Source organism: Phacochoerus africanus, chromosome 1, assembly GCF_016906955.1.
Source record: "Phacochoerus africanus isolate WHEZ1 chromosome 1, ROS_Pafr_v1, whole genome shotgun sequence".
Classification (NCBI taxonomy): domain Eukaryota; kingdom Metazoa; phylum Chordata; class Mammalia; order Artiodactyla; family Suidae; genus Phacochoerus; species Phacochoerus africanus.
In genome coordinates, this window is record NC_062544.1 from 110,412,658 (window position 1) to 110,437,673 (window position 25,016).

General features: G+C 46.9%; 1 protein-coding gene across 7 annotated transcripts in view; it reads right to left on the reverse strand.

Annotated features, from left to right (window-relative positions):
* Positions 1-3,434: 3,434 nt before the first annotated feature.
* KIF9 (kinesin family member 9) overlaps positions 3,435-25,016 on the reverse strand; it is a 44,225-nt gene continuing 22,643 nt past the window's right edge. For 6 of the 7 annotated variants that reach the window (XM_047772693.1, XM_047772712.1, XM_047772703.1 and 3 more), the window contains 12 exons: positions 24,417-24,494; positions 20,593-20,661; positions 19,605-19,709; positions 18,424-18,479; positions 17,559-17,649; positions 16,151-16,284; positions 14,444-14,635; positions 14,007-14,221; positions 10,674-10,850; positions 10,258-10,373; positions 9,475-9,579; positions 3,435-3,732 (listed from right to left, as the gene is read on the reverse strand). In XM_047772693.1, the coding sequence (XP_047628649.1) occupies positions 3,682-3,732; positions 9,475-9,579; positions 10,258-10,373; positions 10,674-10,850; positions 14,007-14,221; positions 14,444-14,635; positions 16,151-16,284; positions 17,559-17,649; positions 18,424-18,479; positions 19,605-19,709; positions 20,593-20,661; positions 24,417-24,494 (1,389 nt within the window). In that variant the 3' untranslated portion in view covers positions 3,435-3,681. The remainder of the gene's footprint in view (positions 3,733-9,474; positions 9,580-10,257; positions 10,374-10,673; positions 10,851-14,006; positions 14,222-14,443; positions 14,636-16,150; positions 16,285-17,558; positions 17,650-18,423; positions 18,480-19,604; positions 19,710-20,592; positions 20,662-24,416; positions 24,495-25,016) is intronic. The other variant, XM_047772682.1, reaches the window with a different exon arrangement.

Sequence of the window (25,016 nt, forward strand, 5' to 3'; positions counted from 1 at the left end):
GCCTCAGCTCTGGCATTGTTACAGCTGGCAGCTATAGCTCTGATTAGACCCCTAGCCTGCGAACTTCCATATGCCGCAGGTGCAGCCCTAAAAAGACAAAAAAAGAAAAAGAAAAAAAAGGAAAGAAGGAAATTTGGCACATGGATGATGTTTAAAGCCATGAGACTGGATGAGATCACCAAGAGAGTAATCTTCTATTATCTCCTCTGGATCAGTGACTAGCTGTATTCTGAATCCTCTCACCCTGTCCAACATGTCTCTTATCCATGCTTTCAATTTTCTTTCTCTTCCTGTGTGTTAGAATTCCCAACAGTTTCTTCAGATCCAAAATCCGGGTCATTAATTCTTTCATTGTTCTAGTCTGTCGTTTAAACTTTTTGTTTGTTTTGCTTTTTAGGGCCACTCTTGCAGCATATGGAAGTTCCCAGGCTAGAGGTCAAATCTGAGCTTCCAGCCACAGCCACAGCAATACAGGATCTGAGCCGAGCCTGCGACCTACACTGAAGCTCACAGTAACACCAGATCCTTAATCCTCTGAGCAAGGCCAAGGATCAAATCCTAGTCCTTATGAATACTAGTCAGGTTTATTACCACTGAGCCACAATGGGAACTCCCTGTCATTTTAACTTTTAGAACTACATTTTCTTCATTCCTAGGAATTCTTTTTTAAAAAATATGCACTCTGGAGTTCCCACTGTGGCTTAGTGGGTTAAGAGCCCAACTTAGTCTCCATGAGGATGCAGGTTCAATCCCTGGACTTGCCCAGTGGGTTAAGGATCCAACATTGTTGCAAGTTGTGGTGAAGTTCACAAGTGCAGCTCAGGTCCAGCATGACTGTGGCTGTAGCATAGGCCTGCAGCTGCATTTCCGATTTGACCCTGTATATTAGCCTTTATGATATTTTGGATTCCTACTTTGTCTTTATTTAAAATATACAATATATATTGCTTAATCCTTATCCTGTAATTTGTTATCTAAAGTTCTTATAAGCCTGATCCTGCTTTCATTGTGCCTCCGCCATGATAGGTTTTCAGGTGAACAACATGTGCACACATGTGCATGCATCGTGTGTGTGTGTGTGTGTGTGTGTGTGTGTGTAAAATCTTTGGAGTTCATGTTTACTAGGGCTTTGTGGGAATGCTGTGTAGCTAAGTAAAGGGCTTATACACTAGATTTTTTTTTTTTTTTTTTGGCTGCACCACAGGCATATGGATGTTCACCAGCCAGGGATCAAATCCAAGCCACAACTGCAGCCTACATTACAGGTGCAGCAATGCCAGATCCTTAACACATTGCCCCAGGCCAGGGACTGAACCCTCACTGTCTCAGAGACAACACCGAATCCTTTACCTGCTGTGCCACATTGGAAACTGCATAGATTTTTAAAAATTTTGATTCTACTAGGTGTTTCAACCTTGGGCTAATTTTTATGCTAATTCCCCAGCCTGGTGTTTCCTGTATCACAAAGTGTAAATTTGAATCCCAAACTTGTGCATGGTTGCAAATTCTCACAGGACCTGTTCTCCCTCATCAGTGGGAAAAGTTTCCTTGTTTTTCATCCATGTCAGTGGGGAAAATTTTTCTAGCTTACTACTGCATCATGTGCCACCATTATGCATGGGGTCCCATTTCCATCTTTCTATGAGGCATGGGCCAAACCAAAGTCTTATTTCTCATATTTATGCCAACATTGATGCTGAAGAGCAACCATCTGCTCACACACTTTCTTCCAGCCCCAGCAGCCACAGCCTGTTCACACGCTGACCACTCTGGTTTTCAACTCTCCTGGAAGTTCCATTTCTTCATTTCTTTGCTGCAAATTTAGGTTTGCATTTATATACTTTTTTGTTTTGTTGTTGTTGGGTTGTTTTTTTGTTTGTTTGTTTGTTTTTGGATGCTCCTACAGCATGTGAAAGTTCCTGGGCCAGGGATCCAAACTGCACCACAGCAGTGACCCAAGCCATTGCTTCGACAATGCCAGATCTTAACCCACTGCATCACAAGAGAACTCCCTAGCTTTGCATTTAAAAGAATGTTATACTTTAACCAGCATCTCTGTTTGTAGCAGGAGTATTTTCAGGTTTTCTGTCACGCTGAAGGAATTGGGAGTCCCTTCAGGGATGATTTTGATTGTCATATTAACTTAGCAGGAACTGTTTTCTAGAACAACAGGCCCATTCGTGTAGCTCCCTGTCATATTGAAAGCATCTGTTCCCATGAGGAGTTTGCGTGGAGTGTGATCTACCAAGCACTATCCTGGTTTATTCCTGTGGCTCTGCCCACACTGATTATTACTTGTTTCAGTTTGTGTCAAAATGAACCAAAGAAGCCTATGTGGTGATGAGTGAGCTAGAGACAAAGAGGACCAAATGCCATAACAGAGGCTCAGCCTGCCCTGACCTTCAGGCCCCAGGACTGGTTGTACAGGAATTCTGTGGAGGGACATCCAGCATGCCACATCCCACTCTAGCCAGTGATGGAAAATTAAGGGAAGGGAGATTGAGAGTGCCACAAACAGTTTCTCCTTGTGGCCCCAACAAAATAGCATACCCCTGTTTGCTATGATTATTTCCTGAGCACCCCCAGGGACCCCAGAACCCAAACAAGTCCTGGTAAGTGCAGGGACAGCCATGACAGGAAAGAATCAGAACTCTAAAGCCTCCGACAGCTGAGACAGTGAGCGGAGCCTGGATATGTCTGCCTATTTGACAATTAAAGGAAACATGAGAACTGACCAAGGCTGTATGCACACCATAAATGCTGATCAGGGACAGCCCCCATGCGTCATCAAGGAGAATGAACTCCAGGAAGCCCTGGCATAGTAGGAGTCTCTGAGAGCTATTTCAGGAATACTGTGTACCTACCAGTCTGTGAAAGAGAAAGGGACTGGGCCAGAGGGAGGGCAGAGAGCTCAAGGAAAGCCTTTTGGCTTTCTTCAATAAAACCCACATCTGACCACTGATTGATGAGCTGAAGAACAGAACCACAGGGTCTTTGATTGGACAGATGCCATTAGTTCAGTCTTCCATCTGGTACTGGCTCTGCAATCTCCTTGCCAGACAGCTTCCCACCATGGGGCTCTCAATGCTAACTTCATGGTAGGAATGACCTCATTTTAAGCCTCTTATTTTGAAATAAAAATCATTTTTACCTATGCCCCATCCTCTCCTGGTTGCTGAGGAAGGAAGGCCACCTGCCTTCACTGGCTAGGGAACACAGAAAGGATTTCCCAAGAGGACCAAAGATCTGAGGGAGCCAGAGAACCAGGAAGGCCACTGGGGACAGCAAAGAGGCTGACTGGTGGGACAAAGTCTTGCCAGAGGGAGCCTGGCTGAGCTACTTTTTCACTTTCTTACTGAAGACTCAGTTAGGATCCCACTTTTATATACAGAAGACAATCTCCCAGATAGGAAAGAAAGTTCTTGGATAACCACTAAAAGTCCAGACTAGAGAGTTATTTTATCCTGTCCCTGCGTATAAGACAGTGAATTGAAACCAAAAGATAGCCATGGGTGTCCTTTGAAGGCTATTCCTCCTGGCAGGCAGTTCATTATATGTTCTTTGGACTGGGCCCCAGCCTTGGAGTGAGGGGGTGGAGTCTGGGCAGGTGCTTTGGTAGCTCCACTAGAGCAGGCAGGAATTGCTGGAGGTCTTGTCCTTCGAGGCACTGGCCATGAGTCCCTATTTTCTATGTGCCTGCTGAAGGCCCATCATGGTTTTCAAATAATTGTGCTGGACACAGAAAAGGGGAGAAAACAGGAATTGATTAGAACTTAACTATCACCATTTTGGACAAAGATTCCCTCTGATTAGCCCAATTCTGTAAGAAATAATGTTTCATTCAATGTCTCTCATTCTTTCAGAGAAGTGTGTTAAACTGTTTTTAAATGATTGGTCAGGCATGTTTTGTTTCATTTTTATTTTTTATTGAAGTGTAGCTGATTTACAATGTTACTTTTTGCTGTACAGTAAAGTGACTCATATATATCTACATATCTATATATGTATATAGATATCTGCCATATCTATCTATATATATATCATACATATAGATATCATATCTCTATATCTATATAGACAGATATGTATATACACATTCTTTTTCATATTCTTTTCCATTATGGTTTATCACATTATTGCCCTGTGCTATACAGTAGGACCTTGTTGTTTATCCATTCTATATATAATAGTTTGCATCTGCTAATCCCAAACTCTCAATTCATCCCTCCTCTACCCCTGTGACAGGCTTAAAAAAGAAGAGGGTTGTCTATCTAGAGGGAGGGGTCCATGTGCTTCCATATTTTAGCTATTGTGAATACTGCTGCTGGGATCACAGGTATACAAATATCTCTTTGAGATCCAGCTTTCATCTTTTTTTCTTTTTTAAAATAGGGCCCCACCCATGCCACATGGAGATTCCCAGGCTAGGGATCGAATCAGAGCTGTAGCCGCCGGCCTACAGCACAGCCACAGCAACACAGGATCCAGGCCTCATCTGCAACCTACACCACAGCTCACAGCAACGCCAGATCCTTAACCTACTGAGTGAGGCCAGGGATCAAACCTGCATCCTCATGGATGCTAGTCAGATTCATTTCCCCTGAGCCACAATGGGAAATCCAAGACCCAGCTTTCAATTCTTTTAGATATATACCCAGAAGTGGAATTGCTGGATTATATGGCAATTCTATTTTTAACTTTTTTAGGGACCACCATACTGTTTTCCATAGCAGTATACTGTATTTTTTACATTTTTTAAATTGTAGTAAAATACACATAAAATTTTCCACCTTAACCATCTTTAAGTGTACAGTTCTCTAGTATTAACTGCATTCATAATGTTGTACAACCATCAATACCATCTATCTCCATAACTCTTCTTCATCCCAAACTGAAACTCCATACCCATTGAACAGTAACTCTCCAAGATCCTGAAAACCACCATTCTACTTCCTATCTTTATTATTATTTTTGACTATTCTAACTACCTCATATAAGTGGAATCATACAGTATTTGCCTTTTTGTGACTGGCTCATTTCACCTAAAGTGACTGGCCATTTTACATTGCCACCAGCAGTGCACAAAGTTTCCAGTTACTCCACATCCTTACTAACACTTATTTATTTATTTTTTTAATAGTAGCCATGCTGATGAGTGTAAGGTGGTATCTCATTGTAGTTTTGGTTTACATTTCTCTAATGATAGTTATGTTGAGCATCCTTCATGTGCTTATTGTCCATTTGTATTTTTTTGAAGAAATGTCTATTCAAGTCATTTGCCCATCTTTGGATTGGGTTTTGTTTTTTGGTTGACTTTAAGGAGTTCTCTAGGAATTCCTGCTGTGGTGCAGTGGAAACGAATCTGACTAGTATCTAGGATGTGGGTTTGATTCCTGGCCTCCCTCAGTGTGTTGGGGATCCGACATTGCCATGAGCCGTGGCGTACATCGCAGATGCAGCTCGGATCCCGAGTTGCTGTGGTATAGGCTGTGGCCAACGGCTGTAGTTCTGATTCAACCCCTAGCCTGGGAACTTCCATATGCCACGAATGCGGCCCTAAAAAAAAAAGTTCTGTATATATTCTGGATATCAATCCCTTATCAAGCTGGAATTCTTGAAAGAGATTAAAATGGTGCTGGGTTGATAATGCCCCATAGCTAATGGTCAAAGAAGGTGCAAACATTTTCAGGAGGAAAGTAACTTCACCTGTTTTTTGGTTTTTTGGGGTTTTTTTGTTGTTGTTGTCTTTTTAGGGCTGCACCTGTGGCATATGGAAGTTCCCAGGCTAGGGGTTGAATTGGACCTGCAGCTGCCAGCTACAGCCACAGTAATACCAGATCTGAGCCACAGCTTGCAGCATTGGTGGATCCTTAACCCACTGAACAAGGCCAGGGATCAAACCCGTCTCCTCATGGATACTAGTCAGGTTCTTAACCCACAATGGGAACTCCTAATTTCATCTTATATATGCAGCACTCCTAGAGCTTAAGTTCAGTCACATTTATGGTCAGTTGAATTTCAACAAGGGTAGCAAGACAATTCAATGGAGATAAAAATCATTTTTTAAAAAAAACTACTACTGGGAAAACTGGATATCCACATGCAAAAGAATAAATTTGGACCCCTACCTCATGTCATATGCCCCCTCCTTGAGCCCAGAAGAGATAGGCCTTCTGGCTGTATCCCTTAGAAATGGTCAGAGGAGGAAGATCCTTTATGATGATCACAGTTAAATGATCTCTGCGTTGGCTCCCTGTTTTTTGTTTTGGGGTTTTTTGGTTTTTTGGAGTGTGGTCAACCCCTACTTGACCACACTCCATTCTCCCCCATGGAGCCCTGCCTTCCTGCAGGGACAGGGTCCTGTCCACTGATCTGAGCCTTCCTTCAGGGGCCAAGGTTAATAAAGCTTCATGCTCACAGCATAAGGCCAAGTGGCTGCCTGGATAAAACCATTTTCTCTGCTGCTGAAGGAGTGAGCTCAGGCATCTATGATGGGCAGGTGACCCTGCCCCAAGCCACAGCTGACTGAATCAAGGATGTACATATGAGAATTATTTAGGCTCTGTGCCTCCAGAGAGACACAGAGTAAGTAGTCAGGTGACATTGGGCACTGGAGCTGTGAAGTCTTAGAAAACAGGGGCATGCCAGGGCCAAGACTGGAGGTAGAAATTGAGATGTAGAGGGAGGAGAACAGATAGATGGAGGAGCAGACCTCAGGGAAAAGCCAGGGTCAGATTTGAAAGGAGAAGACCCTACAGAAGAGCTTCCTACAGATGAGTTCTATGACCTGCTAATCAAAGTGTGGTCCTGGACTAGCTGCATTGGCAACATTCTGAGCACTTAATAAAAATGCAGACTCTTAGACTCCACTCTCTATCTGCGGCATTAGAATCTGCAGTCTAACAAGACCCCTGGTGATGTATGTACACAGCACAGGGTGAGAGGTACTACTCTGTGGGGCCTTCAAAATCTGTATTAACAAACCCCTTCACTCAAGCTTCTTTCCTACATATTCAAAGGTCAGTAAAGGAATTCCCTTTGTGGTGCAACGGTTAACGGATCTGACTAGCATCCAGGAGTTCGCAGGTTCGATCCCTGGCCTCACTCAGTGGGTTAAGGATCCAGCGTTGCTGTGAACTGTGGTGTAGGTCACAGATGCAGCTCAGATCCTGTGTTGCTGTGCCTCTGGTATAGGCCAATAGCTACAGCTCCAATTGGACTCCTAGCCTGGGAACATCCATATGCTGCTGGTGTGGCCCTAGAAATAAAAAAAAAAAAAAAGTCAGTAAAGGTGTCAGTTTAACTATAAATATAAAGAATGCACTCAATCATGAGAAAGTCTTTCTAATTACGGCACAAAATCCAGAGGCCAAGAAAAGGAGACTGATATACTTGATTTCATAAAAATCAGTAAAATAACTACAAAACACCATAAGTAAAGTCAAAAGCCAAATGATAAAAAGGGAATATTTGTAACTCATATCATAGAGAGCTAATCTCCCCGATATGTTGAGAATTCCTGTAAATTAATCAGAAGAAGATTAGAAAAATGGGCAAAACTATGAACAGGCTGCTTATAGGAAAAGAAATTAAAATGAATGGATAAGCAATGATATCCTGCTGTATAGCACCAGGAACTATATCTAGTCACTTATGATGGAGCGTGATAATGTGAGAAAAAAGAATGTATACATGTATGTGTGACTGGGTCACCTTGCTGTACAGTAGAAAATTGACAGAACACTGTAAACCAGCTATAATGGAAAAAAATAAAAATCATTAAAAAATTTTTTTAAAGAAATTAAAATGGCCCTTAAACATGAAAAGAAGCTTGACTTCACTAATGATAAGAGAATTTCAAATTAAGGCTAGATTGGAGACCGTTTTTCACCTTTCAGATTAAGAAATAATAAAAAGTAGAATATTACATCTTGCGGGGAGCAAGCATCCCATATATACTCTAGGGGTGGTACAATGGGTCCAGTTCTAGACAGGTACTTGGGCACTAGCCATCAAAAGCACAAATATCATTTTGGCCAAGACATTCACTTCTACAAATTTGCCTTTCACTCCTGTGTGACTTCACATTTTTACAAGATTAATTATCACAGCAATGTTTGTGATAGTAAAGAAAGAGAACCTCCTAAAATCCCTCGATATGAGATGCATTAAATGAATTCTGATACATCCTTGTATTGGAGTACTACTATGCAACTGTGAAAAAGAACAAAGCAGTACTGACAGGTTAAAAGGGGATGATCTTCAGGATATACTGTTGAGTGGAACAGGCGAGATGCAGGATAACAGGAGAAATACTAGAAATAAGTGACAGCAGTTCCTTGTCAGAGAGGACTGGTAGGAGCTGGACTGATGGGGAACTGGGTATTAGTACTTTCACACTTCTTTTTTTTTTTTTTTGCCATTTCTTGGGCCGCTCCCGCGGCATATAGAGGTTCCAAGGCTAGGGGTCTAATCGGAGCTGTAGCTGCTGGCCTACCCCAGAGCCACAGCAACGCAGGATCCAAGCCGTGTCTGCGACCTACACCACAGCTCACAGCAACGCCAGATCGTTAACCCACTGAGCAAGGGCAGGGATCGAACCCGCAACCTCATGGTTCCTAGTCGGATTCGCTAACCACTGCACCACGATGGGAACTCCACACACTTCTTTATGTTTAAACAATGCATTACCTGCATAAAGTGTAAATGAATGCCACAAAAATAGTTAAAAAGAATGAGCTTACCTAGGCAATCACCTCATGTGAAGCAGCCACTTGCTGTATAAGAACTGTGCCTTGGACACAGAAAACCACAGGGCAGACAGGTCTTCAATGTTCTGGTTCCAGGCTGAGTCTCAGCAGAGTGAAGACCCTCTGCTCTAGCCCAATTTGCTCAGGGAGGAGAGTACCAAGCCATGTCCAGCTTCACCTTGGCTGCATGTGGTCCCCTGGTCCCCTGCCAACTGTGCATGGTGGCCTCCATTGGAGAGGTTCTCCCCAATAAGCAGTGGCCTTGGGCTATCCCTAGGCCCTTGCCTGGCAAGTTAACCACACATGGGCTGGCTTAGAACTTACCAGCTGTGTCCAAGCCTGGCCATAGTCTATAGGACCTCTATGGGGTCCAACCCAGACCCAGGACTTGAGTTGGGGATCAGAGTCAGTGGGGATCTTCCTTCTCTGTCTCTCTAAAGTGGGAAGTGTAAGTTCCTGCTATGACATGACAAGATCGTGGTGTCCCTAGAGTGCTGGGACACAGGTTCCATCCCCGGGCCCAGCACAGTGGGTTGAGGATCTGGTGTTGCTGCAGCTACAGCCTAGGTCGAAACCTCGGCTAGTTCATTCCTGGCCTAGGAACTCCATATCCTGCAGGACAGCCAATCAATCAGTCAGTCAAGTAGGGAGTGTGATCCTGGATGTCCTAGTACTGAGGTCCCTGGGGCCTTAACTGCCTGAAGAAATGAATCCCCCAAGTTACCTTCTGTTCTGTCTTGACTTTGGCATTGTAGAAGGAGACAGAATCTGGTCCCTCGGGCAGCATTGTCTGCTGCAGCTGGCCAAACTTGTCCTGGTCATCTTCTCCCTAGAAGAGGTCCATTTCAACACAATCCCTTCAGCCTGGCATTCTCAGGATCTACTCTGATGAAGCCTGTCGCGGGCATTACAGCAGCCCCTCACTGTGTTTGCAAACCCTACCCAGGATATCTCAAAATCTCCTAGCCCCATGTTTTTAAGTGTTATCACAGACACCCTGTAACTACCACCTGGGCAGGACAAGCCACTACCGAAGGGAGGCAGCGACACCTCATGTTTTCTATGTCCTCATTCTTTTTTTTTTTTTTGCTTTTGTAGGGCCTCACATGTAGCATATGGAAGTTCTCAGACTAGGGGTCAAAGTGGAGCTGCAGCTGTCAGCCTATGCTACAGCCACAGCCACGCAGGATCTGAGTCATGTCTGAGACCCACACCACAGCTCCCGGCAATGCTGGATCCTTAACCCACTAAGAGAGGCCGGGGATGGAACCTGCATCCTCAGCAATACTAGTCAAGTTCATTACTGCTGAGCCACAATGGGAACTTCATGTGTCCTCATTCTTGACCACAGGGGAGAGACCTGCATGTGCCCACCTGCCTGGACCAGCCATAGGAGAGGCTTGGAACAGCCCATACACTGCTATGTTTGTGGAGACAATAGAGGACAGGGGGTGGCCCACTGCTCCGTGCTCATTCACCATCCCCATCCCTGCCCTGTGCCACTCACCAGAGACACAATTCTGCTAAGAGGCATCATGCCTGGCCGGATGCTGCCACCTGACTTCAGTGCCACCTGCAGGTCCTCGGGGACGAAGAAGGACTCATTGTACCAGATGTCAAATTCTGCACAAAGATGGGTACATAGCACTGTGAGTTATGGGAGAGTCCCTGAGGGAGCAGGTCAAGTCTATGTGTGCCTGTCTGTCTTGTGTTTGTCACAGGCTTGCCCTCTGTTCCCTTCCTACCCCAGGGTCTCACCCTTTCCATCTCCCTCACAGTCCTAGAAAAATACATCTAAAGCCCTTCCCAGCTGCTGCCTCTGCTGGAAAGAAGTTCTGAAGCTGCTTCTAGAACCCAGGCAGTGGCCTTGCCCTGTGCCTCCTGGAATCTCAGGTGGCCAGCCATCCTTTCCAGATGGCACACCTGTGAGCAGGCGATGGCGACATTGATCCACCAGGTGCTGGCAGTACTGGATCTCAGCCCTGAGATCACGGAGGTCCTGATACTCTGTCCGGTACTGCTTCTTGAGGTCTTTGAGCTTCAGGATCAGCAAGAATTCCTCCTCATCAATGATCATCAGCCCCTTATTCTCATACTCGCCTGCAGGGGGATAGAAGAGATCAGAGAATGAGGTGCCCACCTAGGGTGTGGGGAGGAAGGGCTAGAAAGAAGGGACAGTGCTGGCAAATGAAGTGAGCCCAGGGGAAGCGCCAGGGTGTACCATGGAGATGGACAAGCCACAAGGAGGCTAGGTTACCAAGATGTGTCTCTTGGGGAGAGGGAGCTCAGATCAGAGGGCCACTCTGGCATTTTTAGGACAAACAAGAGGGGTGGGCAGAGGAAACGGGAGAGATTGCATTTATTTTGATCTTAAACCCCATTAGCCAAAGATATCCAGTAAGCACCTCTATTATACAAATATTTACCATTTTTGTAGATTATATAAACAAACTACCACTGCTAGCTAGTACCACAAGGCCCTTGGGCAAGGTTCCTTATTAATAACAGCAGATGTAAACCCACATTTCAAATTGCATTCTTGAAGATTTCAGCATTTACCAGCTACCTTCTTGTTAGAGACCATCAGAGGTCTGTATTGTGTCAGGTGGCTATCAGAGGGCTCCAGGAAGAGAGGGGTCAGTTGTGCTATTAGTTATCTCAAATGCTCATGGTTTCTTTGCATGGACCTTTTAAGGTCTGTCAGTTTGATGAGGGTTGTTGGGTTTGGACAAAATAACTATCTCTGGAGCCACTCGCCACAGTGGCTCTACCAGTGGACAGTGGCTGTGTCCACTGCCCACAGCACCTTGAAAGGTCAGCAAAGGCATCATGTCAACACCTACTACCAGGACCCCTGGAAAGTGAGTCCCCTTTGTGACTAAAGTATGTGGCCAGGATGCACAAGGCAGTCCCCAGGTACTAGAGGAAAACATTAGCACTTATGCTGATGTTTACACGGGAGAAGTGAGGCACATCAAGTGTCACTGGCACCATTAATGGAGAAGCAAGGGTTCAAGGTGTCTGCACTGGGGAGGTCCAGAGTTGACCACACCTTCAGTGCAGAGCAACCTGGTCTGCATGCTATGGGCCATCCTAATGTGGTCACTTTGATAGACACAAATCCTTCACAGAATAGAATCTTTACAGTATTCTCTTAAGATGGGGAGTGACAACATCTTTTGTACTACCGAGAGGTTCTCTGATTATCTCCAAAGAAAAAACTTATGAGTTGAACTTAAGATCATTTTTCATTTTTCTTTCCCAAAAGACCAATGTTTCAAATTCACTGACCATTCTGGGCTGATAAGTGGCTATCAGTCAAGGTACCTAGCAGTTTTATTTTATTTTATGTACTTTGTATTTTAAAATTTTTCCAAAAAAAAAATAAATAAATAAAATAAAAATTTTCAGCTGCACCTGTGGCACATGGAAGTTCCTGGACCAGGGACAGAATCTGAGTCGCAGCCGTGACCTATGCTACAGCTGTGGCAACACTGATCCTTAACCCACGGGGCTGGGCCAGGGATCGAACCCATGCTGCCACAGAGACAACACCAGATCCTTAACCCGCTGCACCACAGGAGGAACTCCTAAATATTATAAAATATTGCTTATTTCTTCTTCATCCCATCCTTTTAAAATATCCATTTTTCAGGTATATTGAGGAATAAGTGATACATCAGTATAGCATGCATATATATTATTTAAAATATGTAAATATATAATAAGGGATTGTGTATTCAAAGAAGGAGTGAGCAGAAGGGACATAGAAGTGCTTGCTAGTCCTGCAAGGCCTTCACTCTGGAGGTTCTGGGTGAGGGCATTTCTGGAGCCATCACCCACCTTCCTTTGCTTCCCAAACCCAAAAAGGGCTTTGCTCCCTGGAACTGTGTGTCATGCTTGGTCTATATAGTATGAGTAGAATGGCCCCAAGGATTTGGAAATAAAGTTACCTTCTGAGAAATGAATGAGTAAAATGCAAGCCCTGTGAGTGAGATGATCTCCCTGACCTACAGAAAACCAAGTGCCATCTGAAGATGCCCTAATGACTAATGAGATCATTCGTGAAAGCCAGCCTAGAATAGGGTTGTGATTTAGCAAGAGAAGGCCCAGTAAAAGGTGGTGTACTCTGTCTGTGAACAAGAGTGTGACCTCTGAACCACTGCCTTATGTCGGGATGGGCGCTCATTAAAATGCAGGTTCTGGGAGTTCCCATCATGGCGCAGTGGTTAACAAACCCAACTAGGAACCATGAGGTTGCAGGTTTGATCCCTGGCCTTGCTCAGTGGGTTGGGGATCCAGCATTGCTGTGAGCTGTGGTGTAGGTTGCAGACACAGCTTGGATCCCGTGTTGCTGTGGCTCTGGTGTAGGCTGGTGGCTACAGCTCTGATTCGACCCCTAGCCTGGGAATCTCCATATGCCGCGGGGGCGGCCGAAGAAATGGCAAAAAGACAAAAAAATAAAATAAATAAAATGCAGGTTCTGGGTCCCATTCCAGATCTCCTGAGTCAGAACCACTGGTTGGAGCCTAGGAATCTGCACTTGATCAGTCCTCCCAGATGAGTCCTTGGCTCACTCAAGTTTGAGGGTCCTGGGTGAACAGAGCACGTGTGGGCAATGACTGTCATTGGAGCAAGGGTGCCCGGTAAGGGTGACCAGGTGAGCACTCTCCCCATGCTTTTTGACCTTGAGGGGGCCCCCCACACCACCTGCCTTAGGAGAAGAGATTTTGCCAGGCCAGCACAGGTGCTGCATGTCTGGCATGAGGAATGGTTCTAGTGACAGTGAATCTCTTGGCCCTGGTATCCATGTTCTCATTCCCTTCTCAGTTTCTCATGCCTTGATCAGCATCCCAACCCTAATGAGACCACTATGGACAGTGAGGAGACCACACCAGGACCCATGGGCCTGGTGGGAGTTGCCAGCCACCTATCTTCCTGGAGAAGCATCTATAAGACCAAAGGCCTGTTTCTTCAGGGGCGGCAGCCCATATCAGATGGAAGGTCCAGCACCTAAGTCTGAGATAATGCAATAACGTAGGACCCATAGGCAGAGCCTAGCTGACAGGGAAGGACTTTGTGGCTCACCAAGGCTGACAAGATCTAAGTGATGACCCAGGGATGAAAGGCTGCACCCCAACATCCCCTACTAGCCCCCTTCCAACTCAGTCCTCCAGTGAGTGTCCAAGGCTGCCCCATTCTGAGCAGGATGACTCAGATCCCATAGTCCCCCAACTATCTTCCCATCATGTTTACCTTGCTTCTCTCGTAGGGACTTCTGGAAATTTAGTGCCTCCTTGGTCACGTCAATCTCCCGTTTGATGGCATTGATGCGCTGTGTGGTCTCACTGGCCCGTTTCCTCCGCTCGTTCAAGATGGATTTGTTTTCTTTGAAGATGCGGTTGATCTCACTACCCCGCTCATTCTTAAAGTCCTCAAAGGCCACAGACTTGCAGGGTGGAGTGCTGGGCCTGAAGACAGAGAGGGGAAGAGGAGGGGAAGATGGGCAGCTGTCTTAGAGCCACCAGGCACTTCTCTTTGCACGTGTATAAGCCATCATATTTCTTTTTGGAGAATGCCCCTAATCTTTGCCCATTACCCTCATTTTATTTCTCTTCTATCTGCAGGAGCTATTTCTTTGTTGAAGATCACACTTACACTGTCCGGTGCAAGAGCTAGTGTTAGATGGTCACCTGGGTGGGCGTAATTCCTCCCTTGGGGAATCTGCGGCAAAGGGCTCGATATTGGAGGTCTCCCGGTCCCGCAGAAGCATGTCTTTGACATCCCCATCTTTGGAAGATGGGGTCAGCTGGGTCTTGGAGGTAGAAACATCCAAGTCCTTGCCACTCAGAGGGCTGCTGGCACCTTCCTTTCTTGCTGAAGAGCTGGAAGGAGAAGACAGGGAGATCCCAGGCTCAGTGTCTCTGATGCTGAGGGAATAATCTTGCTCAGCACTCATACACCAGAAGCCCCATCCCATTCAACTCCTATTGTGAACATATAACTAGGCCAAAGGGCAGAGAGTATAACCTGAAAACATGCAGATGCGGGGTGGGCGGGAGCATTTCTTTCCCTTTTATCAGAACAAGAAGACCTCTCTCCAACATTCTCAGCAGGAGACACCTGGGAAGAATGGGCAGTCTCCAGTTTGGAAGCATGAGGACCTTTGGGGTGGGCCATGGGATCCCAGGAGCATCATGACTGTTGAGATATTAGTCGCTTGAGCATCCCTGAGAAGGAGGGGCAAAGCCCCCACCCAGAGCGCTGATGCTTTGACCAGTCCACGACCTGCTCTCCCACCTACATCAGCACCCACACCAGCTCCCAGGAAAGTAGCCACCCTCCCTCTCCAAGTGATGGTGCCTGGGGTCCTCCCTCCCAAAGAGGCATGTGTGAGCAGGACTGAACTGAAGGGAAGATGTTCACAGCTCTTTCCACTATTTCCTTTTCTTTTTCCTTCTTATAACAGGTATGGCTTGGGACACCAAGCCTTGAGCCACCTATTATTGCGCTGATTATCTGACAGCAGAACAGAGAGGAAAGGGGTGTGACAAGTCTTCCTAAAGAGGCAGAAGGAGGCCAGGTCATCCTGCTATTCAACTCTGGTCCTACATGTGACAGTTTTCTACAATCAACTCTGGCCTGTGTCCTTTCACAAGTGATAATACAGTAACAACACATTTCTGTTGAGGTTTTCCAAATATAGGGACTGCATTTACTCAATTAACAACCACCCCAGTGACTTTGATGCTGTTATTATCATTCTCATTTTAGAGATTAGAAAACAAAGGTAGAGAGGCTCTCATGCCTCACACAAGGTGACCCTTTGGGTAAAAGAAGTACAGAGCAGGGAGGTAAGCCCAGGCATTATTTCTGGATTGTGCGCTTTGTTCAGCCTGACACGGCAGTTCCCAGGGAGGCTGGTTCCTTCAGGAAAACTTGATACTCTTCCCACCTTGTACCCACAAATGAATCTTGCCTGTAGGATGATTTTGGGTTTTGGGGTGACTTGAGTGCCAATCAGGTGGGTCACAGAAGGGACCCAGTGCAGGGTGGGGTTTCTACGTGCAGTACCAGAGAGCAAGTGGTGGCCCAACTTCTCACTTCCACTTTACCACTCCTCACTGGTATAACCTTGGAATGAATTCTCTCTGAGCCTTGGTTTCCTCATCAGTAAAATGGGGACATCAGCTCCTACCTCATGGAACTGCTGTGAGGATGACAGGTGACCAGCCCCAGCCTGGGCCCCACAGATGCTGCTGGTAGTAGCAGGAGTGACATCCATTGTGACCACCCATAACTAAGATACCGGGGGATGGGAGGGACAACTTATATCCTCCCTTTCACCAGCCAAGGAGGGCCAGATGCTGAATAGCTGAAGAAGCAGGAAGGTCACTCACCTGAACTGTTCTTTGAATGTCTTTCTGGACTTGGATTTCTTCCCAGATTTAGTAGAGAAAGGGGCAACTCCAAGTCCAAAGCCTTGTCCATCAGGCTCACCCACTAGGTGGCCATCAACGTCCATGAGCCCTGCCTGGATAGAGGCCAGTCACAGATTTTCTGGTTAGATTAAGGGTTCATGCCCCCGGGGACCCAGGTGTACATGGACCAAAGGCTCAGGTAGGAATGTTCATCCTATGCACTGTGGCTCCTGCTGATGTCACTTCAAGCTGTCCCCAGTAGAGCTGTCTCTGACCATCCTATTAAATGCCCACTTTCTTTTTTTAAAAAGTTTTTTATTAAGGTATAGTTAATTTACAATGTTGTGCCAATTTCTGCCATAGAGCAAAATGACCCAATCTTTTTTTTTTTTTTTTTTTTTTTTTTGCTTTTTAGGGCCACACCTGTGGCATGTGGAAGTTCCCAGGTTAGGAGTCGAATTGGAGCTACAGCTGCCAGACTACACCACAGCCACAGCAATGCAGGATCCAAGCTGAGTCTGTGACCTACACCACAGCTCATGGCAATGCCAGATCCCTGACGCACTGAGCAAGGGAAGGGATTGAACCCACATCCTCATGGATAATAATCAGATTTGTTTCTGCTGCACCACAACAGGAACTCCCCCAGTCACACACACACATATACAAACACACACATAAAAACACACACACATTCTACAAATGTTCACTTTCTACATCAACTCCTCTCATGGTCTAGTGTCTCACTCCATACTCTGAGGCTCTTGAGGCCCGTTTCCAACCTAACATTGGAAATTGGTCTTGTTTATTACTAGTCATATCTCCAATTTATGGAGTTTTTGTTTTGTTTTGTCGGTTTTTATTTTATTTTATTTTTTTTAGGGCCACACCTGTGGCATATGGAAGTTCCAGGCTCACTGGCCTATGCCACAGCTTTGTTTTTATCCAGTCTTCCATTCTGTGTCTTTTGTCTTTTCTAGGGCTGCACCTGCAGCATGTGGAGGTTCCCAGGCTAGGCTAGGGGTCTAATTGGAGCTATAGCTGCCGGCCTACACCACAGCCACAGCAACGCAGGGTCTGAGCCGCATCTGAGACCTGCACCACAGCTCACAGCAATGCCGGATCCTTAACCTAATGAGGGAGGCCAGGGATCGAAACCACATCCTCAAGGATCCTAGTCAGGTTCATTAACCACTGAGCTACGAAGGGAACTCCTATGAAGATCATTTTGAATTCATATGTGGTTTTTCTTGAGTGGGTCTTCCGTGCTCATCCTGGTGTTACCTTTATCTGTTGCAATCCTAGATCTGCTTTTGTGCAGGATACTCATGGCCTCTGGAAAGGTCTGGGGATGTGAATCTTCTTGGCAAGAGGCAATTGGGCTTACCTTCTGGACAGCAGAGATGGCTGCAAAGTCATTCTTGTCTATGAGAGTGTACTTCCTGCGCAAAGCAGACTCCAGTTCCTGTTCCTGTTGGCTTGGGAGCAAGAGTGAAAGAACCCCTCACACCTTGGGCATGCTGAACATACTGGGTCAAGCACCAAGTACTGGAGTTAGAAGTTGTTTGTGTGTGGCCCCTTGTGATGGCACTAAGCCCTTGTCATGAACCAAACCAGACAAAACATGCCCATTGCTCGTTCCCCACTCCCCAATGCAGGGACCCACTGTCCAGTCCCCAAATCTGCAGGAGCCACCATAAGTGCCAAGCCCAACTGCTCTAAGATGACCTTTAATGAGGACTGTAAACCTGCCTCATAGCAATGCTTCCCCACCTGTGTGTCTCTTACAGGCCCTTTGGAATCATGTGCCCAGCTTCTGCTACCACTTGGCATGAGCCAGTCAGGATACAGGGACGTCTGTACCCAGATAAACCGCAGATGCCTCCTGAGGTAAGGAGGGGGCTGCTGGAAGTATTGAAATGCCCTGCTCTGACTACATTCAGGGCTGGCACTCCAAAAAGACCTCCTATCCAATTAATAAACTCAGGAAACAAGGGATAGCCTCCTCTCTGAGTAGCCCTCAAATGGAGGGCTATCCTCCCCATTTCTCTCAGGGAAAAGGAAGGGCAGGAGCATCTGAGAGCTCAGAGGCAGAGACCATCAGGGATACCAGGGGCCTGCCATACCCAGAGACTCTGATCTGGCTCCTCACACACCAGAGAGAAGATGGTGCACTTGGAGGCTGGCATCCAGACCACAGGAAACAAAAGTGGCAGCCTGAAGTAGGAGTCGGATGGGGGTAGGTCCCTTACCTCAGAACCACCCGGAACTGGTTGAACACTTCCTGGATCTGTCTGAGGTTGATTATCTGGAGAGAACAGAGCCAGACAGAGTTAGACCAAGGGTACCATGGGATCAAGTCTGTGCCTGTGTTAGAAGAGAAACCAGGGCCCCTTGGCTAACACTTGTACCATCTGTCTTGAAAATATCTGCAAACAGCCTCTGAGCAAAGTGGCAGTCAGGACTTCCCCAAGAAGAGAGAAATACCTGATTAATAGTTTTAAACTATTTACTGAGTCTATAAAAATCACCTTTTCTGAGTGAAGACCTCTATTAAATTGAAAGGCTCTAGTTCTTGAAAATACCAAGCAAAAATTTCAATAAAATTGATTGTCCTTAGCTCTCTCTTGCTTCTAAAAGGTTCCATTACGAACCTTTCTGTGTGGGCACAGACACACACACACATCTGTGGCTGGAGGAAGGCCATCAGCCCCCCTCTTGGCCCTATAGTCTGCCAGCATTACCCTTGAAGCCTCGGTCAGTCTAGGGGTGCCCTTGCTAGGAAGACCAGAAGAGCCTGCCCCTCAGTTGTCCCAGGCCTGCTGATGGCAGTTCTGCCCATGAGCTTCCTGATGAGCGTCTCGCCCCCCAAGAGTGCATCTTTCCCCCTGAGGGCCCTTCCCTGTGTGGCTGCTGTCTCCTCCTCCTCGGCCCATTCCAGCATGGGCCCTGGGGGGTCTGTCAGCATGACCATCATCCTTTAATGCCCTGGCACAGCCAAGTCCCTGAGGTGCTGCATCTTAGTTCATCCCGCTTGGTTTCCCTCCCCACCATACAGGTGAGGCCACCAGAGTACAGGACCTTAAGCGTTTTCCTGAGGTCACTCAGCAAGAGACAGCTGAGCTGGGGTTCAATCCAGAGCAGCCTGGCTCCAGGGTCCTGGCTGGTGCCCCCGGTGATGGACCACCTCCTCTGTGTCCAATGCTGCTTAAGGCTGTTGGCCGCTCTATGAGGCACCCACAGCCTTGCAACCCTAGACATGGATGCCAAGGCCTCAGTAGGCTGAAAGGCCTCTGAGGCCAGGTGTCCAGCACCACCTAACCTGAACCCCCTGTACCCTTTCAATATGAGGTTCTGAGGGTAGAACAGCATGCATCTGGGTGTGCCCAGGAGAAGAAGGCCCTAGGCATGGTGGTCCTGAGGGGCTCCTTACATCAATTTCGTCCAGTGTCCCCTCCAGGTATCTCCGCACCTGGGAGTTGATCTCAGCAATCTGGATTTCATCCATGGGGTCATAGTTCACAAGGGTGCGGTTGGCCTTGGAAGAGGATACGGAACATATTGTTAAGCTCCAAGCACTGGAGCCCAAGCAAGGATGGCAGGGATCATTCTGAGAACCAAAGTAGGGAGGATGGGCATAGACCCTGGCCACCGAATCTGGCTCCATCCCCTTCATCACCAGGTCCCGGCAGGTCAGCAAGGGATAACCAGGTGGAGCAGGGAAAGAAAGTGGCAAGCATGGAGCCTCTAACTCTCACCAAGGGGTTCTACTGGCTGAGTCTCAGCAGACTCTGTAGGATGAAGGCCACAGGAGGAGGGGGGCTGCCTCTGCCTTGAGGCCCCTCTGGACCATGAGCATCAGCTCAGGCTACTGAAGGATTCCTGCCACAACCCCCTACCTTCAAGGCTCCCTGTTGCTGCTCCTCTCCTATCACCCAGCCTGTTCTACTTCCCCTGGTTTGACCTATCATGATGCTGGCTCCTGTACCCCTAACTGCCAGACCTCTGGCTCCAGCCCCTCATCTTCCTGCCTACTTCCTGGCTCTGCTCCCTGACCATCTGACACCCCTGCCCACAACTTCCTGTTCTGCCTTGCCCACCAGACAACCCGGGCCCCCCAGCCCCTTGCCCCACCCCTAGTCTCTATTGTTCCAGTCTCCCTGTCCACTGGGCCCCCCTACCCATCTGGCCCCCTGTCCACCCAATCCCTCTTACCCCCTACTAGGCTCTGCCAATCCAGCACCCCTGCCCTGACCCCCTCCCCACCCAATCCCTCTTACCCCCTACTAGGCTCTGCCAATCCAGCATCCCTGCCCTGACCCCCTCCCCCACCACCTAGTCCTTCTGCCCACCTAGTACCCTGACCCCAGTCCCTCTAGCATTCTAGCCACTACCCACCACCACCACCTCTAGCCCCTTACCAGGCTGTCATGGATGGCTAGCTCCTGCTTGAGCAGTGCTAGCTCCTTCTCCAGGTTCTTGACCATTCGCTGCCAAGGAAACATATTGAGGGGTGGGGTGGAGCAGGAAGGACTGTCAGAGAAGCCATCCTGCCTCTCCCACATCAAGCCTATAATTCCCTATCATGTGCCTGGACATCCTGGCCCTTCCCGGTAATCCGTGGAGTGTGATCTTAGCATTTGGACAATTCCCTCCCTGCTGGGGACTTTTCCCCAATGCGGCGAGTTTAGGCTCTGAGGGGCTTCAGAAGTCCCCTGGCCTCCGCCTCTTACCACAGGGGAGACTGAGAACAGAGTGAGCAGGGGCACCCCTAGGGCTGCCTCAACCCCCAACTTCCAAGAGCTCCAGGCTATTTCCAGTCTACCAGGGTAACGACCCCCTCAGTGAAGTCTATGCCTTCAGGTACAGTGCATCACCATTCCCCACTGATAATCAGGTATGCTGCCTCCAATTTATTGCTGCTACAAATAATGTTGCAAGCAATTCGTTCTTTGTGTAGGATAACACAGTGATCTACCAGGCTCTATGGGAATGGCCCCATTACTTTCTTTCCTACTGTTCTCCCCTTGCTCACTCCCCTTCTACCAATGGGTACACTTCTGCCTCTGCACTGACTGTCCCCTCTGCCTGGGACATTTCTCCCAGGTAGTCTCACTCCCTCACCTCCTTCAAGTCTTCGTTCAAAAGCTTCTAAACAGGAACATCTCAATCACCCCATGTAAAAAACTGCCATCCCCTCCCCACACCCACACCACTCTTCTTTAAAATCTTGCTCTAATTTTTTCATAGCACATACCCTAGAGCAGTGCTGTCTAAGAGAACTTGCTGTAATGATGGAAATGTTCTGTATTTGTGCCACAAGCCACATAAAACTATTGAACACTTAAAATGTGACCAGTATGACCAAGGAAATGAATTTTTGATTTTATTTAATTTTAACTGATTTCAGCAGCCACATTTGAGTAGCAGCTACTATATTGGGACATGAAGCTCTAGAACTTACCTACTTTTGTTTTAAGAAAAATTATATATAAGGTATACAAGATGGTATACATGTATCCAGTGAAATGACTACTTACAGGCAAGCTGGTTAACATATCCATCTCTTCACCTAGTGACCGTTTTTTTGTGTGCATGGTTAAGAGCATCTGTGATCTACTTTCTTAGAAATTTTCAGTAAAAAGTACAGTATTATTTGTTATAGTCACCAAACTATAAGATCCCAAGAACTTATTCATCTTATAACTAAAATTTACATTCTTTGACCACCATTTCCCCATCTGCCCCATTCCTGGTAACCATTGCCCTATTCTCTGCTTCTACAATTTTGACTTTTTTAAGTTCCATATATGAGATCATGCAGTATTTTTCTTTCTGTGTCTGGCTTATTTCACTTAGTATAATGTCCTCTGGCTCCATCCATATTGTTGCAAATGGCAGGATCTAGAATTGAGCTATTTCTCATGTTGATTATATCTATCTCTCCCACCCCAGCGGACTGTCAGCTCTTCAGAGACAGAGACTTGGGTTTCTATTGGTACACTAATGCATCCCAAGTGCTTCAAAAAGTGGCTGGCACATAGTAAGCACTCCATCAATTTTAGCTAAATAAATAAATGATGCATTTCTAGAAGAAGGATTGCTAAGTCATTTAACATTTGATAAATACTGTCCTATGTCTTTCATATAAGAGTTACAAGGGAGTTCCTATCGTGGCTCAGTGGTTAACGAATCCGACTAGGAACCATGAGGTTGCGGGTTCAATCCCTGGCCTTGCTCAGTGGGTTAAGGATCCAGCATTGCCGTGAGCTGTGGTATAGGTTGCAGATGTGGCTCAGATCCCGCGTTGCTGTGGCTCTGGCGTAGGCCGGCGGCTATGGCTCCAATTCGACCCCTAGCCTGGGAACCTTCACATGCTGCGAGAACGGCCCAAGAAATGGCAGAAAAAAAAAAAAAAGACAAAAAAAGACAAAAAAAAAGGAGTTACAAGGAACTTCATGCTGAGAACCTTCACTGTGAACAGGACTTCTTTTAGCTGTCAAAAAATGGCCACTGGAGGGAGCCCCTGACAGCTGCTTCTCAGGACTGGTGACCTGTCTGCAGCAAGGGGTCCTGGTACCCTGATGGCTCTGTGGCAAACAAAGGCACAAAGCCTAAACTCAAGACACATGACCAGGGTCCAAATCTGGGTTCTACCATTACAATAAGCAGTGCAGCACTGTCTTCTGTAAATCTCTTCATGTGCATGTGTGAGAATGCCACTAGACTATATTATATACCTAGGAGTGACACTGCTGATCTGAAGAAATGAGTACAGTGCTATCTAACATTTCCTGATCACTGTGCTACAAGGTCTCTATCCATTATCTTATTCTTTACAGCATCTAACCGTGGATTTTGTTACTCCCCCAATTTACAAATGAAAAAACTGAGATTTAGAAAGAATAAGAATCTCCCTGAGGCTATACAGCTGATGAAGGAAAGAGATGGCTGCTGAACCAGTACAGCCTAATTCAGGGGCCAGGGCTCTTAACTACTGTGCCCATGGTTCTCCAAGGGTGGTCCCAGAATGGTAGCAACAGCAGCAGCAGCGGTGAATTTATGAGAAATCTGAATCCTCAGCCCCCACCCCAGACCTATGGAATCAGAAACTCTGGGAATGGGTTCAGTGACCTATGGGTCAACGAACCAGAGGGGTGATTCTGATGCCTGCTCAAATTTGAGAGCCACTTCCCTGAGCTCTACTACCTGTTCAACCTCCAAACAATGGCTTAGATCCATAGAGCCCCAGGGACAGTTTTTTTTTCTTTTTTTTCTTTTTTTTTTCAGGATTTAAGAGTCTGGAAAATGTAGTCTGTCATGGGCTTAGGGTACACATGTGCTCCTGTCTCCAATAACTATGATCCTGTAAGCATCTTTTTTTTTTTTCTTTTTCAGGCTGCACCCGTGGCACATGGAGGTTCCCAGGCTAGGGGTCCAATTGGAGCTACAGCTGCCAGCCTACACCACAGCCACAGCAACGTGAGATCTGAGCAGCGTCTGCAACCTATACCACAGCTCACACCAATGCCAGATCCTTAACCCACTGAGCAAGGCCAGGGATCGAACCTGCAACCTCATGGTTCCTAGTCGGATTCGTCTCCCCTGGGCCACAACGAGAACTCCGATCCTGTAAGCATCTTAAAGGAAAGCCAAATTACTGGTAAATGTGTTTTTACTTTACTAAATGTTGCCAAAATGCTCTCCACAATGGTTGTCAATTACACTCTGACCAGAAATAAATAAGCATTTCTGTACATACTCACCATCATTTTGCATTGTCAGAAAATGTATAGTTTTTGCTAGTCTGAGAGTAGAATTCCTCTAAGTTTTTACTTTGTATTTCCCTGGCTAATGGTGATACTGAACATTCCCCCTAATTGGTCAGCTCTGCTTGCTGAGAAGGATGACTCAAAGCTGGGAGGCTCTTGACCTAACCAGATGGATCTGAGAGACGGTCCACACTGATTTAGCTTGGAAAACAGCTCTAAGGATGCTCGTGCAGAAGCCCAGAGTGCTCAGAGGCCTTAAAGCTCCACATATAAGATGGGGTGGAGGCTGACCTAGCTCTTTCACCTTTGTTGCAGCCCCCAAGGGGGTCTCCAGGGACTCTAAACACTAGTCTGCAGTGGCAAGAGACCAACTCAGGACTGCATGGTGTCTTTGGTCAAGGCATGAAGGGAAGCCAGGCAGCAAACCTATACATCTTCCCCTAGTGAGATGCCTACCACAAGCCCTTTAGTACCTCAGCATCATACTTTTCGTTGATGGCAGGCTCAGTGGTGACCAGCTTCATCCTGCTGGCAAACCGCAGTGAAGAAAGCTGAAAAACAGATCAAGCAGACCTCTATGTTCTTGGCCAACTACTTGTGGGTAGAGATATTTACAAAATAGGTAAAAGGAGTCCACTAGGAAACAAGTATCCCTGAAGAGAGGAATACTCCATGGACGCATGGAGTGACATCTGGGGGTCCTGCCTGATTCCCTCTGGGGACACAGCCCGCCAGGGGTAATTATGGCTGGGGGCCCATGGGGCAGCCACAGAAGCAAGCACTTGGGAAACAGCCCTGATACTGTGTCCCACTGCACCGATGCTCTGTGAAGAGTGGAAGGCTGCTCCCTGGCATTGAGGAACAGCCAGTGGTGGCACAAAGCAGGCCTTAACATCCCAGCCTCATACCATATTTGGCTGTCTTGGGCCCTGAAACGGGGAAGCTGACTTGGAGGGGGATAGGTCACCCAGAAGTAGCCCAAGGAAGGTCAGAAAGGGCTCTTCCTTTGGGCAACCTAGCCTAGGAGTTAAGGGCTCTGCCACTGACTGACCAACTGCACAACCTCAGATAGG